The following is a 19,902-nucleotide window of genomic DNA, read 5'->3' as shown; positions in this document are numbered from 1 at the left end:
GTACACCCTGACCCCCATAGGCTTGTGACCATATCTCATAGTGTAAAATGCATTTATTTCAGTGTCAAGAATCACTGCAGTTATTTGCAGTCTCTACACTTTTAAATTCCAAAGTCTTTTCTGAGCCTAAAATCAATTCCTTAATATAACCTCCTATAAAAACAAATAATAAAATTGCATACTTCCAACATATACCAGTACAGAAAACACATGACCTTTCCAAAAGGTAGACTATGGAGTCCCAACTCAAGAGGTTTCAGGGAGGAGCAATGTTAGCAACTATGCTAGAGACTATTCTTGGAAAGTTTGGCAAACTGTGGCTGCTGTCTGCCTTTGTTCTACAAATCATCCTGAGGATAAACTAAAAAGGAATTGATGAATTTCTTTGACAATAAGATTTAGGGACATTCTGTCATTATGGGTACAGCATAAAAAAATACTGGACCAAAGCATGACTGAAAGCCACAGGAAAAACTCCAATTCTTATAGTTTTATGTCTGATGTGAAAGAGCTTAGATAATTCTCTCCTTCCAGTTTTGCTGTGGAAACATAAATCTCTCTTTCATAGCAGATTTCTACTGCCTATGTTCATCTCTTGTAGGCAGATACCCATGACTTTGTAGACTCTAACATTTTGAGATATTCAACAAAATTTATGTTTAACTTTCTCTGATGTGGGATTTTCCTTCTGTATGCTGTGAATACCATTGGCTAACAAACAAACTGTCTTGGGACTGCACAAGGAATAGAGGTAGGTGTGGAAAACTAAACTGAATGCTGGGAGAAGAAAGGTGGAGTTAGGGAGAAGCCATGTAGCCCTGCCGGAGACAAATGCCACAACTTTACCCAGTAAGTCATTGCCATGGTTAAATTAAGATGTAAGAGTTAGGAAATAAGAAGCTAGAGCTAATGGGCCAAACAGTGATTTAAATAATATAGTTTCTGTGTGATTATTTGGGGCTGAGCAGCCAGGAAACAACAAGCGACTCCTTGCAACATTTCTCACCTTTCAGAATAGCCTCTTTGAGCCACTTCTTCACTCCCAGACTGGATGCATGAACTTCTCTGTAACACAGTGGCCTCAGTGGTTCTTCTTAACAGTGAAAGAAGGTCCAGAACACCTTTGCTCCTGTATCCTTCATAACACTAAAATCAGAAGTATATGAAGTATACTAAGTTTCATTAACAAATTGAGACGGAGCCCGATCCCATTGAATAACAATTGAAACATCTGTTCTTATTGCTTTTTAGAAGCAGAAATCACCTTAGCCCTCCCCCCCCCCCCCCCCCCGCCCAAATTGGAAGCCTGTGTGAGGTACTGCCCTGAGGGCATCCTCCCTTTTATTCCAATGCAGATTTGGCCTTAACTTAATCTCTCTCTCTCTCTCTCTCTCTCTCTCTCTCTCTCTCTCTCTCTCTCTCTATCTTCAACTTAAGCCTTAGCTCCAACCTTACATACTGTAATATTCACTTTCTCTTAAATATGTTTACTTTATTTTCTATTTCTTTTTCATCTGCTTCTTCATTTTCATTGTAGACCTTCACAGGAGTAATTATTTATAACCACACCACAGAGTCCATTATTAGGCTGCCTTGAAATCTCCTCTGCTAAAGAAGTTAGTTCATTCCTTTTTATTTCAGCTTAAGGATGGGTCTTAGGATGAAGGCAAGAAGCAGCCAGTCTTCGCTGAAGAATCACAAGAATGGTCTCTAGATTAGTTACTAATATCATCCCCTTCTAAAACTTCTAAGTTGGGCCTTCATGGTCTACACTGCTCTCCGTACTATTTTCTTCCAAACTTACTAGAATGGTCAGTTGAGCATTCAATCACTTTCCAAGTGTCTTCCATATTTAAAAAAAAAAATCACAGCCAGCCCTGTCAGAACAAAGTCCACTTCCTTTCTGTTTTCTGATTTCTTTGTCTATCAGTTACTTTTCTGTTGCTGTAATAAAAACACATGATCAAGGCAACTTACAAAATAAAGAATTTAATCGGACTTAACAGCTTTTGAAATTTAGAGTCCATGGTGTTAGACCAAAAGCATGGCAAAGGAACAGCTGAGATTTCACATCTCAAAACTGCCAGCAGAAAACAGGAAGTTCACTGGGCATGGTGGGAAATTTTTGACGCCTCAGAGCCCACCCCCCTGCGACACACCTTCTTTACCAAATCCATACCTTATAATCCTTCCTAACATATTCTACCAACCTAGGACCAAGTATTCAAACTTGGCCTAGGAATGGCCTATGGGGGCCATTCCCACTCAAACAACTACAACAACTTTCTCCTTAACTTTTAGAAAATTTAGAGAATGCATTTTGTCATGAGTTTGTACCTGGGCATCCAATAACTCATCATACCCTTGGACACAAAGGCATAATACTGTGCATATCTTAGAAAATTTCACAGCTCTGTGGGAAAACAGTTGAATGCTTTTCTGGTTCACATAATTCTATATGGTAACATTTGCGTATGATGCTTTAGGACCTCATCATGCAGTTTGCTTGATGGGCATAATTTGTAAACACTATATTGTAGCATGGAGAGGCTGGGCCTGCTTGCTGGGGTTTTTGTCCTGCCCGGCCCCCCAGCTGTTTAGTCCCAGAGAAAAATCACAGAAGATCTCTATAAGTTATAATGTTCATTGGCCCATTAGGTCTAGCCTCTTACTGGCTAACTCTCACATCTTGATGAACCCATTTTTCTGATCTATTTTAGCCATGTGGCTTAGTACCTTTTTCAGTGGGACAGCTTACATCCTGCTGCTTTGGAGGACTGGGCAGGAGTGGGAAGAATCAACTTCCTCCTCCCCAGAATTCTCCTGCTCTCCTTGCATCACTATATACATAAAAAGAGTAAGATCCCTGATGTGGACAGAGACACAGGGATCCTTATTTCTCATACCATGTCATTAGGCTGAATGGTGTCTTATACAAGTTAATACTTTAATGGTTTAACTGTAAGACTATGACTTTATGTTTGCTTTTGTGTATATGTGCGTGGTTATGACTGTCTAGGTAAACGTATCTACTCAAATGTATGTATACATGTAGAAGCCACAGAACAAATTTAGGTGTCATTCCTCACCTTTTTCTTTTTCCACATCCTGGAACTCACTACATTTGCTAAGTTTCCAGGCCAGTAATCTTCAGGATTCCAACACACCCCAGTTTTTAGATTACATGCACATACTATGATATATACCCATTGTACACCTCAATTAGGCAAAGTCATGGTCTTCGGTAAATCCATACTGACTCACGTTAGGAGAGTCATAATGAAGCTCTGTCTCCAATATTGCGATTGTGTGGCACTAGGTAGTCAAAGGAGTAGAAGAAACTCAACTGGATAAAACAAGTAGAAGCAGAATAATGTTGACAAATTGTAAAGTACAAATTCTTTTGAGGAATTTCAAGATAACCAGGAGAGAAAAAAAATAGAGATTTATGAGCTTATTACAGTGTGATTAACACTGGGGAAGGTGGGAATAATTGGTCCTGCATAGCAGCAATGATGTTATGATCAATCTGTCATGACTTGTAAGTTCATCTGAAGAATAATATTCACACCCTCAACTCTAAGGAATGACATTCTGGTTCACTTTCTAATGTTGTAGAAAATTCTAATGTGGGAGTGCCTAACTTTTAACAGTGGGATGAATTTCATTGACAATTACCTGGAAGGCATGCAGTCTACTAACAGCGATTGTACATGCTTGTAACATAAATATTAGGTACTCATTTGGTTGTCATGTAGCATGTTATGTGTGCTGGTAATATATAACTTCAAAATATAATGTTAATATCGTGGGTGCAAAGACTAATATTAATGTCAGTAATATCATGAGATATCACTGTTGAAATGTTATAATGGCTTCACAATTGTCATGATTTGTCCAGGGCCCTTTCTTAGAATGTATCCAACAGACATGCTATTTTAATCACTTCCATGCTATAGAAGTAAATGATATGTTTAAGCAAACCAACTTTAGGAAAGAAACATATGTTTGGCTGACAGTGAAAAGATATAATCCATCATGGGGAAGGAATGGCACTGGGGACTTGAGACTGCTGCTGCTCACGGTGCATTTGTAGTAGGGAAGCAAGGACAGAGGACTTGAGACAAATGGTCGCATTGTATCTGTAGTAGGAGAGCAGAGAGGGCTTGAGACACTCGGTAACATTGCTTCTGAGGTAGGGAAGCAGGGAGAGAGGGATGAATGCTGGTGCTCAGCTAACCTCCTCCTTTTTGTGCAGTCCAGGATTGTATCATATGGAATATTGCTGCTTCCTTTAAAATGGTCTATTCTTCCTCAACTAGTCTAATCTAGAAATTTCAGCAGAGATATGCCCAGTTTATCTCATAGATGATTGTGGTTTCTGTCATGTTGACAACTATTTGGTATCACACACATACACCAAAACTCTGACTCCAAAATTAACACAAAAATTTTCACTGCCCCGTCGATGAATCACGCATCAGCTTCACAGGTCCATTTTAATTAAAGTAATCGGGTAGTCCACAGAGGAGTCAACCTAGGTAACAATGTCACCTTGTTTGTATGTGCACAAAGCTACTTAGAGTGAATCCTGTGATGTGAGTATCCTCATCTCCAATCATCATCCTAACTCTATGATTATAGCTAGACTTGTGATGCCTATTAACTATGCTGTGGGGAGCAATGTGGAGCCATGAATAGTTCTATTTTATTTTATGTACATTACACATATCAAAAGTGCCAAGTATTAAATTGAATTATTTCAAATTTACTTTCCATTCAATATCCAGAGGCAGAATTGGCAACATGAGCATATGTAAAATGAACATTCAACTCTGATACAGCTTCCATCTCCATTTTGGCCAAAGACAGAACATGATTGCACTGAAGTAATTAAATAAATAAACAGTCACATAAATAAATAAAAAAGTTGAAAATGTACATCTAATATAGAAAGAAATGTCAAACTGATGATTGAGTGATGATATATGGACTACTTTTAGAACCAGGTTGGAAACATGGAAAATAGAGACAAGTTAAGTGCTGATAGATGATAGGTTGATAGTAAATATTAGATAGATAGATAGATAGATAGATAGATAGATAGATAGTAGACAGACAGATAGATGGATGAATGATATTAGACCTTCAGATCAATAATAGATCACTGACAATTGGTAGATAGTAGATAAATTATAAAACATTGCTAAATATATAATAGATAGATGGAAGTGAGAATGAGTAATTGTCAGGAAGTCTTTGAAACAAAACTAGCCAATGCACTATAGTTTTCGAGTAATCGTTTCTCTCCATGGTCTTCATTCTTTGATATTTTATTATATCTGTCATATCTTTAAAATTATTCCACAATGTCTGAAGTATTACCTAGCATGAGGAAAGAAGCTTCAGGGCTGCATTAATACACCTCAGAAATAAACATCAACCTTCTTATAAATATCATGTCCATTTCAAAGCTGGCCATTTTTATTTTTCATTCTATAGAATCCAATTATTGAATAATATCTTTTTGTTATCATTATAACATTTGTGTGTATTATCATTGTACTGGATAGTTTCATGCTATCTTGACACATACTAGAGTCATCAGAGGAAAGAGACTCTGATCAGAGAAGAGAGTTGAGAAAGCACCTCCATAAGACTGGTCCATAAGTACGCCTGTAGGGCAATTTCTGGATTAGTGATTGATGATAAAGGACCCAGATCATTATGGGTGGGACCAACCCTGGACTTTTGGTCCTGGATTCTATAACAAAGCAGGCTGAGGAAGACATATGGAGCAAAGCAATTAAATAGCTCTCTTCCATGGCCTCTACATCATCTCCTGTCTCCAGGTCTCTGCCTCGTTTGAGTTCCTAACCTGAGTTCCATCGATGATGAACAGTGATATGGAAGTATAAGCAAAGTAAACCCTTTTATCCCCTACTTGCTTTTTGGTGGTACTGTTTCATCTCAGTAATAGAAACTATAACTAAACCAGACTTCAAAAAAAATGTGGAGTTTCAGGTGAATCTGTTTACAATATGGGCTTTCAGGTAACTTCCGTAGCACTATGGGTTTATGTAATTTTTATTTTAGGAGTAAAGATTCAATATAGTTAGTTTTTTCACTAGAATTTACAGAAGAATACAGTACCATTTCAAGACAACAAAGCACATGTTTTCTGGAGATATTTTGCTTATCAATTAGTTGATTTGGGAAACTATTCCTAGGATGATTCACAGTCACTCAGCATAACGTAAGTGCATGATATAACAGCTATTACTATTAATAACAACTATTAAGGAAATAGTTAAAAACAAACCATTTCTTTAATCTTCTAACATACCGAGACTGAGGTGTGAGGATGGCAGAAAGAATTGGAGGAAAGAATTAGCGCAGGATGGCCGCACAGTGAGGTCTTTCCCCTTTTATTTATTTTTAGTGAAACCACACCAATGGCTTTAATCCTGCTGCCTGTAGTTAATAATAACAGTTGCCCTCAGCATGCCTTCCTGTTAGTGTTCTCTAGTAGAAATGCTGTGGGTTATTGCTTTTCTTTATGGGCCTTTGTTTCCCCATTTGTAAAACTAAGAGGGTGGAAGAGGGAAGAAACCACATGATTGCTCTGCTCAGTTCCTTTTCTGCCCTTTGAATCTATGAAGAACAGTGTTGCAATTATGTGGGCAAGATTCTCAGATGGAAAACGCTTTTTAAGTCTTCCTGTTTCCTCCTGTGCTTTAGTTGTGGGGATGTTCAGAATTAATCTCCGTGTCAAGATGCAGCAAGTGCTTCTACCCAAGTTAGCACAATAATATCCTACAGACATTCCACACAGTCCTTTGCAACTTTAAGATTTATTTATTTTTATTTCTGTCTCCGTGTGTCTATGTGTGGATGGGTATGTTCACTTGTGAGTACAGTTTCCTCAGAGGGGAGAGAGAGCTTTGGATACCCTGGAACTGGAGCAATAGGTGTTTATGAGCCATCTGAAGTGGGTGCTGGAACTGAACATGGGACTTCTGTATGGCAGGTAGACTGTCTTAACTGCTATGACAGCTCTCCTGCACATCAGTAGCCCTGTTGCCTGCCTGTGTAGTGGCCACTGATGCCCTGGTTTCATCATCATATGCTGTCATCGATTAAAACCCTGAGTTTAGTGAAGTGAAGTGACCTAAGTTTCATAATGGCAAAAATGGCTTTCAAGCACAGAGCTGACTGTCTTTCAAACCATATTCCTCTCTTTCCATTATCTTTCATTCCTCCTTGCCTTGTTCTTTCATTCTTACTGAAAGAATGCTATGTATCTGAAAACATTCAATATGAAAAAATCCTGATAATTTTTCAGATATGTATGGATGTTGTGTTGACCAGGGTTCTCTAAGGGAACAGAAAAAGAGGCATACGTATATGGAATTTATTACAGCATCTTACAGGCTGTGGTCTAGCTAACCCAGCACTGGCTGTTGACCAGTAGAAAGTCCAAGAATACATAAGTTGTTCAGTCCATGAGGCTGGATTTCCCAGTTATTTTTTTTTTTTTTTAGTAAACGCTAGAATCCTGAAGAAGTTGACTCTCATGCCAGTGAAGGGACTTTCCAGCAGAAGTGAGACCAGGCAGATAAAGAGCAGAAGCTCTCTTCTCTCCATGCCCCTTCCATAGGCTGTCACCAGAATGCGTGGTCCTGATTAAAGGTGGATCATCCCACAACAGAAGATTATAATTTCAAATGATTTAACCAAGAAAAATTCCTCACAGATGTTCCTAACTACTTGGGTTTTACTTAATTTTAAATGGAGTCAAGTTGACAACCAAGAACTGTCATCATACATGTTTGTGCATGTCTGTGTGTGTTTGTACTTATTTAGAAGCCAGGGGCACCTCAGGTGTCATTCCATAGATGTTATTCATCTGAATTTTTCATTGGAGATGAAAAGAATGTGTGTATTTATGTTTGGAGTGGGGCTGGGAGCTGTGCATGTGAGTACAAACACCTGTGGACACCAGAAGAGAGCACTAGGCTCTCCTAAGATGGCATCAGAGATAGTTGTAGATAACTAATGTGGGGTTTTTTGTAAAAGCAGTATACTCTCTGAGCCATTTTCCCAACCTGTTTTTGTTCCTAAGAAAAACTCTCATTGGCCTGGGGCTCTCTAGCGAGGCTAGGCTGTCTAGTCAATAAGACCAAGGGGTCATCTTCTCTCTGTCCCCGACCAGCACTGTAATTACAAGCTTGTGTCGCCATCCCCACTGGTTTCTAAAATATCACTTCAAGGCTTGATTTTCAGGTCCTTATGCCTACACAGCATTGTTTCTTTTCTGATAATAATGAGTTATTTTAAAAATGCTTAGGATCTATAGCTGTTGTTGTTTTCTACCTATTAGATTGTTCTTTAAGAAATTACCCCTGGTATTGTGTCTATTCTGAACTTACATAGCTATTTTGTCCATGTCAAAATTTCCTATATATGCACTACAACCACTGTTTACATGGAATTTATCTTTTATTAGGTATCAAAAGCAACATTGGGATGATTTAGAGTATATAGTAGGTGTATGACATGAATATGCTATGCTATTTTCTGTGAGAAAGCTGAGCGCCTGTAGACTTTGATGTGCTTTAGAATGTCTTTGAACAGTCTCCCCAGGGATAAGGAGAGAGATTGTATTGGTCAATTTTAAATGAATAATTTACATTAAATATATAGTATAAAGTCCATGGAATAAAGACTCATAAATGTAACTCCTAATACTATTTTCCCCCATATTAACTTGAGGTAGAGCCCTGTAAGGAACAAAATTCTTGGCTCTTTCTTTAAAGTATAGAATGTCTCGATGCCATTGTCTGTATAGAGGCTTCAGAGGAGACTTCATTGTAGCTTGAGTGACCCACTGTCTATGTCTTCTTCTCTGGACTTTCATTCTTACTTTCCTGCTTCGCATTGTTGTCTATGCAGAGGACAAGATCTGGATGACAGTTCAGCACAACAGTACAGAGCTGACTCGGGTACAGGGTTCCAACCCTGAGAAGCCCTATTCTATGACCCTAAACTACGGTGGCAGTATGGAGCAGCTGGAGGCTCTGATTGACGGCTCAGAGCACTGTGAACAGGAGGTGGTATATCACTGCAGGAGATCTCGCCTGCTTAACACACCAGGTAAGGTCCTGCCCTTCTTTATGGTACCCTGAAACCCACATGGCAATACTCTGACTATATTTTTTTTCCTCACACAAGCTAGGGTCATTGAAAAAGTGGGAACCTCAATTTAAAAAATGTCTTCAAATGATAATTCTCTTAGTGACTGATGTGGTAGGGCCAAGCCAATTATGGGTGGTACTACCTTTGGGCACGTAGTCCTTGGATATATAAGAAAAACAATAAATAAAAAAAAACCCTGACAACACCAGGGGGAGCAAAGCTTCAGTTCATGTTTCCTAGCTCCTGCCCTGACTTCTCTCAGTGATGGAGTGCCACTTGAGAATCGTCAAGCTTTCCTTCCCAAGTTCCTTTCATCATGGTGTTTTATGACAATAGAAACACTAGCTAAGGCATCCAAAGAGAGGGGTATTTGACAAGAAAATGACTGAAGTGTATTTGTTCACTCTGCTTCAGGAAAAGATATGACTCAAAGAAGACTTCGAGTCTTGGCTTTGATATTGAGGGAGGTTTGCTGAGTCTGTAGTTATCTCTACATTTTCAGAATGACATAAGGACAATACCCACCCTCATCAGCTGTGGAAATGAAGAAATTTTTGTGAGAAATGCATTTGAGGACAGGGCATTTGCGATTGATATGGAAAATATGACAGTTGTACACTGCTGGAGAGGAAAGATAGCATCAAAGGCACCAAGTGTCCCAGTTCTTACACACAAGAGTTATGAGTTATGTCTAAAATAAAGGATATCTAAGGAGTAAGCACCAGGTAATAAGGCTAACAAGTTCTCTATTCGCAGAACTTCTGTTGCCTGAGGAAAAGAGATTTTAGTGGATAAAAAAGTAAATTTTTATTTTTAATGAATTAAGCAGCTATTAAGATGGGATTTATCAAGTAACATTCATTTCCGTTTAACTCACTATGTAGCTTAGAATACCTTGAATCTTTGGTCTACCTGTTTCCACCTCTGGAGTGCCGAGAATACAGAAGTATACTTGTTTTCTTCCTGGGAATACTGGCCTTCAACTCAGGGCTGTTGTCCATGTTGGGAAATCACTCTACCAAGGGAGATAATTCCTATCCCTTTATATTCTCCAGTTCTGTTGTTTTATGGTGAACGAATGATTTGGTTACTATGTGTGAGTTAGTTATCTCTCCTGCTGTTGAGATGTAACACCTAACAAAGCATCCAGAAGAGAAATTGCCTTTGTTCCTGGTTTAGAGCCCATCTTGCCAGGGAAGGCATGGTGGTAACAGCAGAACGTCCTGAAGTAGCAGGAGCATGGAGCAAATGCCTGCTCGTCCCCTGGAGGACCAGGAGCCAGAGAGGGTGATAGTAACACTCAGCTAGGCTTTTCCATTTTCCTTTTCACAAAAAGCATAGACGGTTAGACAGACTAGAGTCTATGTTACCCTGGCTGGCTCAGAACACTGTATATAGAACAGGTTAGACCTGGACTCTTAGAGATCTACATATATCTTTTTCTTGAGTGTTGAGATGGAAGATATGCTCCACTCCACCCATATGGAGTCATTCATTACCACCAACATTAATTCATCCTCAAAGTCACAAGGGTATCAGGTGTCCAAAGTAGAGTATCACATCCTGTCATGAAGTTTAGTATCCTGTACTAGTGTTTGCAGGCTTAGAGTGGCTGGGGAACAATAGAGACAGAAATGTCAGTAATGCTTGAGTGGGAGACACCTGACTAAGTACACCGCACTGCCTGACTAATCTAGAATCTTCAAGGGAAGATACCGTTCCACCTAAGTGAATTTTCCAGATAACTGTCACTTATCCCTTTAAACCCTGAAAATATTTTCAAAGAAATTTTAACTATTTGAAATGGAAATCTTTTCCCAATGAATTACATGCCTCCTTGCCTTCTTAAACACAGAATTCAGAATAGAAAATGGGACCCTTATTTTAATGACTCAGGATCATCACTGTGAAATCAATTCCAGAACTGCTGTTGGATTCGGCCATGCTTGTCAGGCTGATAAGATCAGTGCTGCCTCTCTGTGTTCCTTTCCTTGCATTCCATTCCCCACACATCGGCAGACTTGGTTCACTGTCTGTCTCTGTGAGTAGGTCTCTGTCCCCCGATGATTAAGATGAACTCATGCCACCTAAGCTCTTCTCAGGGTGTCTGGCTCTAGGAACTGCCCTCCTTTCTTTTAATTTTTCTTGTCTTTTTCCAATGTTTGTGTTCTACTGAAAAAATAGAAGTTTTCCCAGTCTTACTTTGGGTCTTTCCTAAAGGACAGACAGTCATGTAAGTTAGGTTATGTCATCTCTTTTATTTATTTATGTGTACATGCATGCATGCACATGTGTGGGGTGTGTGTGTGTGTGTGTGTGTGTGTGTGTGTGTGTGTGTGTGTGATGACCACAGTGCCCTTTGAGGTTATATTTAACAAACCCCCCAACAGATAGGCTGTTGTGACCACCCTATGTGGGAGTATGGCAATAGCACTCAGGTCCTCTGGCACAGTGGGGCACTTTTGCTGCTGAGCCAGTTATGTCTCCAGTCCCTGTTATTCCTTTGTGTGCATGCATTGTTTTCTTAACTAGATTGTCTTACGTTCTTTGAATATAAGTTTGCATAGGAAGAGAATAGATTTGGGAGGGGGACCATACTGGAAGTGATGCCTCAATCTAGTTCTTACCTGAATTGTGCCAGCTTGCTTAGTTTCTACAGTTTAATTTCACCACCTGTTAAATTTACACAAAAATTTAAATTCATAAGGATGATAGGATGATAGAAAGGCAAGCAGCCTGAAATTTAGAATGTACCCTCTCTGTCTCAGGCATTCAGTAACCAGTGTCTCTGCTCTCAGTTTTCATCTCAAGAGAAAAGGAGCACAGTGGATACTATGATGAGGAAGAAGCTGAAAGGGAATTTCCTTTCTATTATTTTTTCATTGAAAAATCTATATATTGAGTTTTTCCCATGTCTAGTCCCTCTTCTCCCATTACCTCCAGATGCACACCCAGTGCCCATCCAACTTTGTTTCCTTTTTTTAGTGCCCACCTAGTTCAATTCACACTACCCATGTATTCATGGTGCTGTGGCCTTCCACTGGAAAATGGTTGGCTTATCAGGGATTACACCTTATAAGAAAACTGACTCTTTCTCCAGCCACTATCAGTTGCCAACAGCTCCTCAGCTAGGGTCAGAACTTCATGTCGACCTCCCTTCTGCTGCTACTTTTGTCTGGATTTAGATCGCACACCTCTGTGCATGCTGTCATAACCTCTGAGTTCATATGTTCAGCTGTCCTGTGGTGCCCAGGGACACTGTTTGATTTTATTCACTTGCTAAATTTGAATATTACAGTGTTTCTCTCCTATAGTAGTAATCTCTGAACCTTTGGAGGAGGGCCTGTGATATAGATGTTCAATTTAAAACTGAGCATTGCCCAGGCATGTATTCTATGACCTTGGCTAGTTGAGAGTCTCTGTTAATCATCAATTCCTAAAAAGAAAAGATTTTCTGAATGGGGTTGTGAGACGAATTAATTCATGGGAATAAGAAGTCATCATGAGTCAGTTTAATACTGTGTACATGTAGCAGAATAATAGTAGTAGGCTCTTAGAAGCAGAGATCCACAGTAGAGCAGAGGGCTGAACACACAAGGTCCAGTTGAAGAGTGAGAGCAGTGAGAATATGAGCAAAGAGATCAAGACCATGTTGGAAATACCTACTGAAACAGTTCATCAAAGCTAATGGGAGCCCACCAACTATGGTCTAGCAGTGAGGGAAGCAGAATAAGACCAAACCAGGCCCTCTGAATGTGGGTGACAATTGTATGGCTAGGGCAGACTGTGGAGCCTCAGGCAGTAAATGAGGATTTATTCCCACTGCTTTGTTCTGCTTTTTGGAACTCAGTTCATTGGGTGGATACCTTGCTTGCTTAGATACAGTAGAGAGGGCCTTGGTCCTATCTTACAACAATGTGCTAGACTTTGTTGACTTATTGCCCTCTATGAGGAGTTGATGGGGGCTGGGATGGGAGGAAAGTGGGGTGAGAGGGAGAAAAGAAAGGAATGGGAACTGGATTTGACGTGTAAAATGAGAAAAGATTGTTTTTAATTAAATATATATTAGTATATATATACATAAATATACATACACACATATATATATGTATTATATATATAAGTAGGCTCTCTCCTAGGACCCATGACCAATGCCCAAATGCCCAATAATGCTCCCAGGTATGGATTTGATCCTGTGGCAAGGGACTTAAATTCACCAGAATGTGGTTGGTTCCTTGCATAGTGTTCTTCCTGCTAGTGTAGTAGTGGGCCGGTCTTACTAGATCAACTGGTATTGCATCTTACAAGGTGTACAGACAGACAGATGATATTCTTCTTATCCAATAGGGCCTTACCATCAGTTTCTGGAAGATAGCCAATAGGACTAGCGATAGCCTGTGCCATTTGTGTATCTATAGAGCCTTACTGGCCAACAACTTCAAAAGAAGAAAGTATTTTTTGAAATTGAGCTTTTTACATGTAAGTTTATGGTGTGTAATAGAAATATCATTGTCCCACTGTAGGATGACTGTAGTTTAATTCCCTCCGTGTGTGTGTGTGCATGCATATATATATATATATATATATATATACATACATACACATACACACATATATATATATACATATTGCAGTAGTGGGTAGAGGTAGGTTTCCATTATTATCTAATTGCAAAGTAGATTAAGAAAGGATTCCCAGCCCTATTATAGACTTATTTATTTATCCTTTACATCACACCCACAAAGGGAAGGACAAATAAGGTTGCTGATATCCCTTAGGAGCTACAGTGCTTTACTGTCATACCTGGAAATACAAGTTCAATTTCCAGGATATAAATGAGAGCAGGAAATAATAAATGCCTACAAGTTACCCTCTGGTCTTCACAAAAATTCTCTAGGGCTCCTGTGTACACAAGAGTACACGCACACACTAAATAGATACATACATTTCATAACATATTTAATAAACCAACATAATCTTATCATTGATTTTTAGCAACCATAGTTTATCATCTTATACAGGTATTTCAGATAAACAGTCTCTATTTGACATGGACATGCAACTATGTTATTCATGGGGCTACAAGGATCCTTGTGAACATAACAGATTATATATCTAAGATAAATACCTTGACATACCATTTCCAGGACAAAAAGTGTGCATATTTTCAAGAATTTTTACCACTGTGACTTCTGCTGTGTATCAAGGTGGGGCCACTGACAATACAGGGGAACTGTATGCCCATTTCCAAGCAATGAATATTACCTTAAACTTCTCATTTTAGTGTTGGTAATTTTATGGTTGTAAAACATCACCAAAGACAGTTGTAAATAAGTTCTGTGGAAAGTAGTAATTATGCATGCACATATGAGAGAGAGGGAGGGAGAAAGAGAGAGAGAATATCTTACTTCATAGATTGCAGTTAAATGATAGTCAGATGTCACAGCTAATAAAAACTATAAAATGTTACAAATAGCATCTACAGATGGACTTAAGTTGGCAGAAGGTGTGGAAGATGTCTTCTCACCATTGCATTTCATTATCTTTTTTTCATGGATACTGAAAAAAGGAAGCAAAGAAGGAAGCAGAGAGAAAAGGAAAACATATCCAAAGGGCTACTGGTGACCAAGGTTTCTTATGACTGAGGCTATGTGTGATAGTCAGATAAGCATTCTCTCTAAACCAAGCCCAAGATCTGCACAGAAACATTTATTATTCCCACATAACTTGATTAATGGCAGAAAGCTGAGGAGAGGCTAAGCTATGCCTTACATCAAGCTCTCCTGAATTCAAACACACTACTGTTAGTATGGAAAGCTCCACTAATCTAAGAAAATGGGTATTTCTAGAAAGAATGCTTTAGTATAAATTCCTTAGTGTATAGAAAAATAAAGGGGGAGAATGAAGAGCAACCAGGGTCACATAGCTGTTGGTGTCTGGTCAGATTCCTGGGAAATACCCAATGACTGTACCTCTCAGCTCCTTGGGACGTGGACTGTGGCTCACCACAGCAATTCCTTAGTTCTCTCTCCATGCTCTGGAACTTGCTCAGTTATCGTCGCCCAGTAACAGTGAGAACAGAGAGGATATGGGAAAATGGAGACTATGCATAGTGTGTTGTAGAAAGTTAAGGCCTACCTGACTTAGAGGAGTCAACCTAGGGTCTCCATGGTGCTGTTAGAGTTCCTGATCATGCCTGGTCAATGACAGGCAAAAATACCATGTCAATGAATAGGAAGGCCTGGGTGCTGGGAATGTATATAAGTTTATCCCCATTGCTAAATGAAAGAGTCTGTTGTATCCCTTTCAATGGAGTCCTGTCTTCTATGTCGTTGATGTTTCTCCTTCTCACCCCTTCCCCCTAGGAAGACATTAGTGCCCAGCTACAGTGTACCACTGTGCTTCGTTTATTCAATTGGTGAGTAAACCAGACACTTTCATTTTCTGAGTATTCCTCTGCAACTTTCCTGCAGATCTACTCATAACTTCCATCCCAGGGGATGTGAAACCTTTCTCTGTAACTGAAGCTGTGTTCTAGAAACCCCAAAGTCACAGGACATATGCCCTGTAACTTTCCTGCATCTGCAAATTTCCCACTTCGTTTGCTTCTTCTTGCCACACCTTTGTGCGAAGTTAAGACATCACTACAGAACAGTTTTTCAGAGCAGGGAAACAGCCAGGCTCGTGTGCTCAGCAGCCCTTCCACTGCTCACTGCTGGATGAAGCAACCATGTGCCTCTGGGTTAGGGTACAGCCTGTCCTGACTGAGTTTGCGCTCCTCTTACACCTCCGCATCATGCAGGAGATCTAACTCTGGACAGGAGCTGAGATAACTGCTATATTTAGCACTCTACCATGAAAGCATGGTTCCCTTCCAACCAAAGCTGCACATGGTCCTTGGCACAAAGGACAGCTTGAGATTATTTTAATTGAGATTAAACACAGATGTATATTTGCACACTCGTGTGCATACATGCCCTCCACACAAGTGTTTACTCACATTAAACCTCACAAACACTTTTGTTTGTTGTTATCTTCCAAAACACAGCATTATAACTAGTGGTTTAAGGTAGATGACTTCTCTAAGAGAAGGATTTCCCAGTACATTTGTATTGTCCCCGCCTGGTACTCTGAATCCGTGCAGTCTCTCCTTGTCCCCTGTTCTGTCATTCTCAGAAAATCTGTGATTTTTCATTATTGGCATGCTAACATTACAGGAGCTTTTGTTTGTCTTTCCCTCGGTCAACTTTAAACTCACGTCTGCAGTCTTCCCTGCTGCAGTGCACATTTTCATGCCTCTCTATTCCCTCTCACTAGGAATCTGAGTACAGTAAAAAGTCACCTGGAACAACACGGTTCATACGCTGTCTTAACACTTCTTCAGCCAGGTTATTTGCTAGAATGGGGCATTAATGTTGTCGAGCACAGTCCAGGACACCTCATGGGCTCACTCTTTGTTGCCTGCCTGCAACCGATGTCTGTCCTTCCACTCTTCTGACAGAATAGCACCTTACGCTCCGCTCTGCTTACAGTAGTCTAGGAGCTGTCCAGGATAGAGTTCTAAACTCTACACACTTCCTTCATACACTATCCCAAGAGCTGACAAGCACACGGGCAGCTTTACACGTATGTACAACACATTTTAACTCACACTAATGAATATTCTGCTGCATGTGCACAGATAGGGCCAGAGCAGGTCCAAAACAATGCTAACCCCAAAGAAAAGTGGAACTACAAAAACATAAAAATGACCAAATGACAGTTTTTAGGGAGGGGAAACATTTTCTTTCCATTTGGAAGGAAAGGAGTAGATTTTTTCACTCAGCATAGAGATATTGAGATATGTGTGGGGCTGGGCACTCATTTCAACAGGCTCTGTGATGGCCTGAGGTTAGAAGCAGAGGTGGGAGGGAGACATGACATCAGAGGAAGCATCACTGATGGAATATCCCCATCACCTCTCCAATGATACACTGATGCAGAAGCTTGGAGTGAAAGGGGGGGACGGGTCTCTGCAATGCAGGCTATGCCTGAGCTTTATTAGCAGTGGTGGGCTCAGAGGGCAGAGGTTCTTAGCAGTACCCAGGATGTGTTGGAGACACTCACTGAACCAAGAGTGGCTAGCAATCAGGCATATCAGCGTGTTTCATCCTGAAAAGTGGAGGGTAATCTTAAGACGGATCTACAGAATGGGAAAAGATCTTTACTAACCCCATTTCAGACAGAGGTCTGATCTCCAAAATATACAAAGAACTCAAGAAATTGTTCATCAAAAGAACACATAATCCAATTTAAAAAAAAAAATGGAGTACAGACCTAAATAGAGAACTCTCAACAGGGGAATCTAAGATTGTTGAAAGACACTTAAGGAAATGTTCAACATCCTTAGTCATCAGAGTAATGCAAATCAAACAACTCTGAGATTCCATCTTACACCTGTAAGAATGGCCAAGATCAAAAACACTGATGATAACTTTTGTTGGAGAGGTTGTGGGGGAAAAGGAACACTCCTGCATTGCTGGTGGGAGTGCAAGCAGGTACAGCCCCTATGAATGTCAGTGTGGTGATTTCTTACAAAATTAGGAAACAGACTTCCTCAAGACCCAATAATACCACTTTTGGGTATATATCCAAAGGATGCTCAATCATGCCACAAGGATATGTGCTTAACTATGTTCATAGCAGCATTGTTTGTCCTATCCAAAACCTGGAAACAGCCTAAATGCCCCTCAACCAAAGAATAGATAAGAAAAATGTGGTACATTTACACAATGGAGTACTACACAGCAGAAAAAAATAACAATATCTTGAATTTTGCGGTAAAATGTATAGAGCTAGAAAACATTATTTTGGGTGAGGTAACCCAGACACAGAAAGACAATTATCACATGTACTCACTCATAAATGGTTTTTAAACATAAAGCAGAGAAAACCAGCCTACAAATCACAATCCCAGAGAACTTAGACCACAATGAGGACACAACATGGAAAGTAGAAAAAGACAAGATCTTCTGAGTAAATTGGGAGCATAGGGACATTAGTGGGAGGTTTGGAGGGGGGAGGAGAGAGGCAAGGACAGAAGCAGAGAAAAATGTAGAGCTCAATAAAAATCAATAAAAAAGAAGGAAGGGTCTAGACTACTTGCAGCCAACTGCACATGAATGGCCAGCAAGAGAAAGGAAGCATATTGAAGCATTATTCTAATTATTCTTTATCAATAAAAATTCAGTAGTCAGATACTGGAGTGAGAACCTGAAAGATCAAAGAAGAGAAGCCACCCGTCCTTCCTACCTGCTCCATTTCATCTTCCTACCCCAACTTCCTTTCTTTCCTATCTGTCTTCAGTCTTCCATAACCTCTGTGGTTAAGTTTGGTTGGGCAGAAGCTAACTCCACCTTCTAGCTCCAAGCTAGTTCTATTTTTCAGAACACGATCAAAATATCACACAACAGCATACCAATACACTAACCACGATCATCCTAGCAACCCATCAGTGCTGCCAAAGCTCTCATTTGCATGAACTCAGCCAAACATTACAGTAAGGTGTGTATGCCTGCTCCCATATATGACTACAACTTGTGGATGTGCAGGTACCTGCATTCCCCATACCCAACACTGCCTTCTCACAATAGACACCGAGTATGGCACGATGGGTTTAGTTATGTAAAGAGGAAATGGAGGTACAGCAGTTAAGGCAACGAAAGAGACAAGGATATTAGATAATGTGCTGTACTCAAATGTCTTTGTTCCTTAGGATACTTCTAATATAAATATAAAGTTCTATTATATATCTGATTGAAGATTCCTTATCTACATACTTATATAAAACAAGTTCTTAGTGATACATAGATTCAGTTCCTCATATAGACAAATTATACTAACATAACGTCTCAACCATTCCCTACAACCCCATAAGGTGCAGGTTATTACTATGAGCAAACTGAAGTTCACACAACCTCCACTGTAACTATGAAATCAACTCCACTCTCACTGCCAGACCAAAAGCAATCCTGACTTGAGTCCCACAGGTCAGCAGCCACCAGATGGAAGTGTTTCAGTAGTCTCCTGAGCTGAGTCAAACATACAGAGAGTTTTGCCTTATGGCAAGGCACAGTCAGAACCCACTCAAGGACTATCTGCGTAAGGGTTTGGAAGATCCCCAGAGATGAGGAAACCAATTCTTTTTGGAAATACCTCACTGACAGAGAGAGAACAGAGTGGAGAAAAGTGGACATGAAGGTACGGATACTGTTACAATCACTGTGGGTTAAGCAGGAATCGTTCATAAGGATCATGAAAGAGTCATCTGTTAGAATAGGGAAACAGCTGCAGAAATCACCTTGGTAAAAGAACAAGGGAATGTCTTAAAACAAGAAGTGAGAGAGAACAGAAAGAGAAAGGGAAGAGGAGGAGTAAAGGAGAGGACCATCAAGGACAGGAAGAGGAAAGGCTTGAGGAGGAAGAAAAGGGGAGAAGCAAAAAAAGAGGATCCAGGAAGAAGACAGTCAGAATCTATCATAGTAATTGCTCTGTCAGATACTCTAGGGAACTAAGTCCTTCCAGAAACTTGTCACTGGCAGGAGAAAGAGGGCAGATGGGGAAAAAGAGGAAGAACAGATGGAAGAACGTGAGGAGGAGCAGAAAGATAAAGAGCAGAACTAGGAGCAATTAAAAGTGCCAGAAATAAGAAAGGAGGGAGAGAGG

General features: G+C 40.0%; 1 protein-coding gene across 1 annotated transcript in view; it reads left to right on the top strand.

The window, feature by feature from the left end:
* LOC148118628 (contactin-associated protein like 5-1-like) overlaps window positions 1-19,902 on the top strand; it is a 901,008-nt gene that overhangs the window by 629,471 nt on the left and 251,635 nt on the right. Inside the window, exon 13 of the mRNA XM_087900698.1 lies at window positions 8,956-9,156. Within this exon, the coding sequence (XP_087756824.1) occupies window positions 8,956-9,156 (201 nt within the window). The remainder of the gene's footprint in view (window positions 1-8,955; window positions 9,157-19,902) is intronic.

This window comes from Myodes glareolus, chromosome 22 (assembly GCF_982192425.1).
Source record: "Myodes glareolus chromosome 22, mMyoGla1.1, whole genome shotgun sequence".
Classification (NCBI taxonomy): Eukaryota; Metazoa; Chordata; class Mammalia; order Rodentia; family Cricetidae; genus Myodes; species Myodes glareolus.
This window is presented reverse-complemented; position numbering and strand designations above follow the sequence as displayed.